At 32.6% G+C, this 6,714-nt stretch overlaps 1 protein-coding gene across 1 annotated transcript in view; it reads right to left on the reverse strand.

The window, feature by feature from the left end:
• The window catches only part of LOC134855366 (tetratricopeptide repeat protein 28-like), a 56,308-nt gene extending 55,274 nt beyond the window's left edge, over positions 1–1,034 (reverse strand). Inside the window, exon 1 of the mRNA XM_063871869.1 lies at positions 607–1,034. Within this exon, the coding sequence (XP_063727939.1) occupies positions 607–759 (153 nt within the window). The 5' untranslated portion in view covers positions 760–1,034. The remainder of the gene's footprint in view (positions 1–606) is intronic.
• Positions 1,035–6,714: the final 5,680 nt, after the last annotated feature.

A 6,714-nucleotide genomic window follows, 5' to 3' on the forward strand; every position in this document is an offset into this window, starting at 1 on the left:
GAATTAATCTCTAAGTTAAAACATTAAAAAGTGAACAGTCATTCTCTCCGCCGGAAAGAATGAAGATAGCAAGGTCAAATCGAGATTAACCAGTTAAGATGCTTTAAAGTAATTAATGAAATAAAATGAATCACAACACGCTTACCTGAAGATCAATTGGGTTTGGAAAAAGTGAGCAAGAGGGTTAGCCGTTGGGCTTTTAGCTCAGCCGTTATTTCACAAATTAGAAAGTCTTAATCACCAATTTAGCCCAATATCACGATAAAAATGTAATTGTATGAGAAAGTTTTGACCAAAGGTTTTACTTTTTGAGAATATATTCTTTCTATATATAGAAACCGTTTTCTTGAAAGACTCTTGAATGCCATAATATCGGATACTATTTCAATCAAAGGAATTTTCAAAGAAAATCAGAACTGGGATTTTTCTATTTAAAAAGGCAAATAATGACTTGCATTATAATTGCAATAAACTATTGCACATTAAAATATATTGCAATGTAATTATTGCTGGTATTTTTTATTGCAATGTTTTGTCAATTGGCTAATGCAAGGACCTGATGTGAAATGCATAGTTTCCAAGTTGAAAAAAACCTGAAGATCGTACCTGATAAAGGTTCCATTGTTTTGTTTCGAGGTCATTTTCGTGAAGAAGTTTTTTGATGAGTGGAACAGAAAGTCCGAGGGACTTCGGGGGAGCTGAAGTGTTCACAGCCGGGGACACAAATTTCGTTTCTCGAGGAATGCGTGTTTGATTCATTTGAAATTCGGCAAATAAATGCTTTCGGCAGCTCAGACACTATTAAGTACATTCGTCAGAAACAAAAACGAATCTTGCATTGAGCTGAGCGTTTATATACGCAAGCGTTTATTTGTTCACAATCAAAGTTGGCTTCGGTGAAACTGTATATAGTTAGTTTCGGCCAATCAAATTCGCTGCCAACATCACGTAAAGCACAGTACTTATGTAATTGTGCGTATATACATGTAGAGAAACGTACCACTGCGTACGACTCACGTTTTCGCACAGATAAATGTAAGTAGGGACGACCATTTATGCATATAAAAGCTACCTGTTTATGTGCATACGTATACAAATGAAAATAAATGAAACTTTTGCTTAATTTTCATTGATTTCTAGCAAAATTCCTCCGTTTCATTACACTTTTGGAGCTCATGGTCACAAAAAGAAGCCATTCTCAGTGAATGAGCCTTTATTGCGCTAAAGAACTATGTTTGCTGTCTCATAAAACTTTCAATTTTACATGGTGGAACAAGTGGTTGCGGGTAGAATCAACTTTATTCAGAATTAATCGTTTTTGGTGCAGAATACTGGAGTTTTTTGCAGAGTTTTTGAAAAAAATGGGGGATTTATGCAACTTGCGTACGTTTTTGCGCATAGCGCAGAAAAGATGGTATTTATGCAACTTGCATGCATTTGTCGTCCCTACAGATAAGAGAAAGAACTAGCTAGACGTAAAAAACATTAAACTAGCTAGACGTTAAAAACATCGTTTAAGCACTCTTTAAGCTTAATCAGGGGTTCCTAATATGGTATGGCAATATTATGGTCCTAGAAAATTTTCAAAAATAAATAAAGCCATATATATTTTTGAAAAAATAAATAAAGGCCATAATTTTCATAATGGAAAAAAAATTTCATGAACAATTGGTTCAAATTCATGACGAGAAAACAAACTTTTCTGACATATAGTAAAAAGTATTTTCTTAGTCCACTGTTTGTTCTATGACCTTCTTGACAGTGTGAACTCCCCAGAACTGCTTGTTGATCATTAGAAACATGTCTTGCTCAAATGTCTTGCTAGTTATCAAAGTCTGGTCTCTCGGTGAGCCCGATTTCATTCAATTTTTTCCGATTTTCCCTCTCCGAAATATGGTTCAAATAATAGCAAAAAAATTTAAAAAAATAATGGTGTTTTTAATTTCTTAAAAATACGTTATTTCCATATATGGTATGGCCATATATTTCCATACAATTATTTATTAGGAACCCCTGAGCTTAATTCCTTTAGGCCTATTAATTAATATATTAATGGGTATACCCAATGGATTCAATATATTAACTGTATATATATACAGCAGAGAGTGGATTATCCACCGTGGATATAATAACCTCAAAATATTACTCAAACAGTGTGGCACCGAGGTACCCCTGTTTGTATGCTATTTATATTGGTTTATATATGTCATCATTTACACATTGTCATTCTTTATCATGTCCCCATCTTGCATTATCAATTATGTTGTGTCACCCATACAATGTCACCCAACTTACATTCCTTCATCCATGCAATGTATGATTTCATACGTTGTCTTTCATCGCATTCACCTTTATGATACTTCTACTAGTGGTGCCTTACTCTAGCGCGCTTGCGTGCTAGAGCTCACATTCATTTCACATTAATTATATACCAGCCATGGCTAAATCTGGCGATGTGAAGCCGAAGGCTCAGACCGTAGTTTTTTCTCAAGACAGTGCTTACGCGGTGAGAGTGTAATCTTAAATCTTGTGTTGCTAAAGCATTGATACTCAGAATAACTGAGTCTCCGGCAGTTTGTTACAAAGTACATAAGACCAACACTAAAATTTTTCTAATGCTTTGAGGCGCCAAATTATACTACTTTTGTGGGGGAAAAACATTCGCTAAAACACTCGACTATTCGTCAAAAAATTCCAAATACTTCCTAAAATAAATTTTTTTCTTTCAATAACATGAAGGCCATAAACTTTACTAGATTTATTTTAATTCCAAGAAATAGACAGAGCAAAAAAGTCATAGTGACTGACCTGAAACTTGCGACAAAAACTTTCAAACACCCCCCCCCCCCCCCACCCCATCATCATTTTTTATGTATATTCTGACAATGATGTGCTGGCCAATAAAAAAAATTGGTGGCTATTTTTTACTTTCAATTGTTCATGTTGAAGAGTCTTTTTTAATCATTATTTAGCTCGTAAGACTAATCGAAAAGGTACAAATCATATTTCATCTTCAAAGGATAAATTGCCTTTAACATCAAAAATGACCACACAACTTTCCAATTAATTTCAAGATCACCTTCAGCTGAAGGGAAAGATAATCCTTATATTGGCTTATTAGGAACCAAAAATGTTCAATTCCAATTTGACTTAAGAAATACAAAATTGAATGAAAAATTAGGAATTTTCAAGCATTCCCCTACAATTTTTTAAGTTCACGGGTATTAGCCAATAAAAGCCCTTAGGACAAAATTCCCAGTTTTTACCCCGTTATTAGCGTGTCTAGTTATTTGTAGGCATACCTTTATCTGTTGTAGCTAAAGGATTACGCCGTCCATTTTCGCATTCTTGACTGAAATCTTTTCACTTTTTGTTTTATAGCCCTTCCAAAAAATCCGCTAATACGTTTTCTAAAGCAAGAAACAATCAAAAGTGACATTTTGGGATAAAATGACAGCCTTTTAGAGCGCATTTACCAATTTTCTACGGAAAATTCAAACAGCAGTATAAATTCACGTCAATTGAACTTGATTTAAAAATAGTTTTAGGGAAAGCTGAAACGGATATCTGTTTATTTCAGCGTTTCCGGGTTTCAAAAAAAGCTTGTTTGTTTTTTCGTCTTAAAACTTCAATCTTGAATATGGATTATGGAGGAATATTTTACAGAGTTTTGCAAACTGCGTTGTTTCAATTCGGTAAGTGCAGGATCAATCCTTGTTCATGAAGATCAGTTTTGATTGGCTTTCTGTTTCGTTCCTTAATCAAAATTACAATTAAGAGTTGTTCGATAAACTGTTATGTGGCAATTCGCATGCTGGAAATATTGTAGAAAAAAAAAACTTTTTTAAAAGGAGTTGTTTCAATGGAGTTCAATTTAAAGCCCAGTTTGTGTCACCGGCTGCTTTCCATTGTTTTTTTAAGCTGAAGACTGCAGATAGAGAAAATACAAAAAAGACGTTTTTGCAATCTCGAAAGAGAACGCATTAAAAAAAAACTTGATTTTCAAAAACTGCTCTAATTTAAATATTTAAATAAAAATTTGGAATTCATTACTAAAAAAAGATGAGTGATAATCATACCAACTAGATTAGAAAAATCATTAAATTATACCTAGAAAGATATAATAGAACCTGTCGAAAATTAATTGGGATTTTTTACAAGAAAATTAACTCCAAAGCACTTGAACTATAAAATTTTTTTAAAAAATGTCCTAAATTTAATGATAAAGTAGCTCGGACAATTCATCAGCCGTACAATTTATTACCTCAACTTTTCGGAAAACTTTTAAAATGTAGCGTCAGCATAAAAAATGCCTTATACAAAAAATTAGATTGTTTCGACGGAAAGACGCAAGAAACTGATTTTCTATAGATGCATAGGCAAACAAAAACTTTAATAACACTTAACTTTTTTAATAACTGATTTTCCAGCTTAGGCACTGAATTATGCTCGCATGGTTTTCCACATACATAACACTTTTTCGAATTCCTGAAAGCAAAAGTTTTCCACTGATATCAAAAAAGCAAATGTAACAACACTATCAAAAACGATCCCAATATTAACAAAAAGTTCATCTGAAACAATTTTTAAAAAACATTTAAAAAAACATATTGTTAATACTGGAATGACAAACAACTAACAACCCTGACCAATGACAGAAAACTAATTTAAAAAATTCAAAGCTTTTTTTGTTTAATCAATAAAAGAAAACTCTTATCGCAAACCGGTAGCTTCAAAAAATCTATCTCCTAAACAAAATGTTTTTCACTCGAAAACTGCTTCTAGGGAAAATTTGTCTCCTTATTAAAGCAATTACAACCTAAATTTGTTAAGTTTGTTAAATTTACTGCAGCGTCTGATATTTCAGCATGAGCGCTATGGTTTGATTGTATTTTACTTATCTGATTACCTGATAAAAATTTATTCGACAGATGCTAACAAGCAACTGTTACAATGATACACAAAAAATTTGATCTCGGAACCACAGAATCTGCAAACCCATTTCAAAAACAGGAGCCGGATAAACCATTTTGAAAATTTTTTGCATGCTCAAAAAACGGATACTTTTAGACTCCGTCGACGACCGAAGACAATTTTTCGGTCGACACTCATTTAAACTTGGATGATTCTAATCAACAATAATATCTGTTTTCTTATTTGTAAAGAGCATTAAAAAACAAACTTGAGACAAATTGAAAAAAAAAGAAAAGTCTAATTGTGGCAAGCTTCAGTTTCAAAGTAGCAAACCTGTTTTGCTACAATATTTGAACTGTAGGCTGCTTCCACGACAAAAACTTAAGAAATAATTCTCCCTAAAAAGCATAAACAAGCGTAAAACTTCTAAATATGTTTAGTGATGTTCTAGCCTGGGCATCAAAATTTGATTGCGAAGCAACCCACATGCACCTTACGCTTTATGACCTCCTGGAAAAATCTCAAGGAAGCTTACGAAAGCAATTGATACGCATTTGATTAAAATGAAAAATGTAGAAAATTGTCTGGAAAATTTTTGCTGAAACACAAAACAATGATTTTTTAATCTCATTTTTTTGACCAACAACTATGCCGAAAACTTCAAAAAAAAACTAAAAGTTTCTTGTCAAAACTTTTCATGGCTCTCAGAAACTAACACAAACACCATAGCTGTATTTTGTGAAATTTTTGTGAACATTTGAAACTCACAACGTTTTGTTGATAATCATTCAAAATAATTTTTTTTTACACCCGACTTAAGATTTCTGTTGTCGATTTTGGAAATTGATTTCGGTCATTCGCCAGGTCTAATTGAACGCGGATTGAGAATTTTTTGCATGAAGAAAAATACGTATTCGAAATGTTTTTGCTAATGGGAGACAACGAGAATGCAAGTGGATTCACGTTTCTGCAAATTTAACAATTATAAAAGAGAAGCAAGTCGTTTAGTCTGGCCAAACTATTCGATAAAAAAAGGCATTGCTTTGAGAATTTAATTTGAAATGTTTTCAGAATTAAAAACTGGTTGAGTTTGATATGTACGTTAGTGTTTCTCTTCGTTTTTCATTTGAAAAATTTAAACTCAAAACAAATTATTCAAGCCATTTTGAATCAAGTGATGGTATTTTTGAGCTCAGGGCCAATCATACATACTTCATAAACTCCATAATATCAATTTTATGACAAGCACTTTTTCAAACGCTTTCAAATCAGCATTTTGACCAGCAATTTTTTGTATGTAAATTAACACAATATAGGCTATCAAAAATTTTTCGACAAGGACAAGCAGCATAGACAAATGGCATCGAAGCATAAAAAACACTGTCTCTGAAAAAAATACCTTACGAAATAGCTTGTTTTAGCTGCTACCGCTAAAAACCAAAAACCATTGGCTAAATGAAAGTAACATGAAGAAACATCGGTACCTGATAGGAACCCACAGTTTCCACTGAGTTTTTGTAGTGGAAACTGTAGATGACAAAGAGCAACAAAAACAGATTAAACCTAAGGATGTTCAGTTTTTTATATAGGAATAACCAGAATAATCGTAGTTTTTTTATTCTTGCCCATTAAAATCACTCTAGTTGAGTGTAAACTGAATTTAAAAAAAAAACTCGGCAGTTTCATTAGTACTGATTAAAGGGGAGAACAACTCAGCATTTAATCTACAAATGTGTTGCAAAAAAAATGAAAATCTTGACTTCAATTGAAAATTATAATTTCATACTTAACTTATTTTTT

Source organism: Symsagittifera roscoffensis, chromosome 10, assembly GCF_963678635.1.
Source record: "Symsagittifera roscoffensis chromosome 10, txSymRosc1.1, whole genome shotgun sequence".
NCBI classification, from domain to species: domain Eukaryota; kingdom Metazoa; phylum Xenacoelomorpha; order Acoela; family Convolutidae; genus Symsagittifera; species Symsagittifera roscoffensis.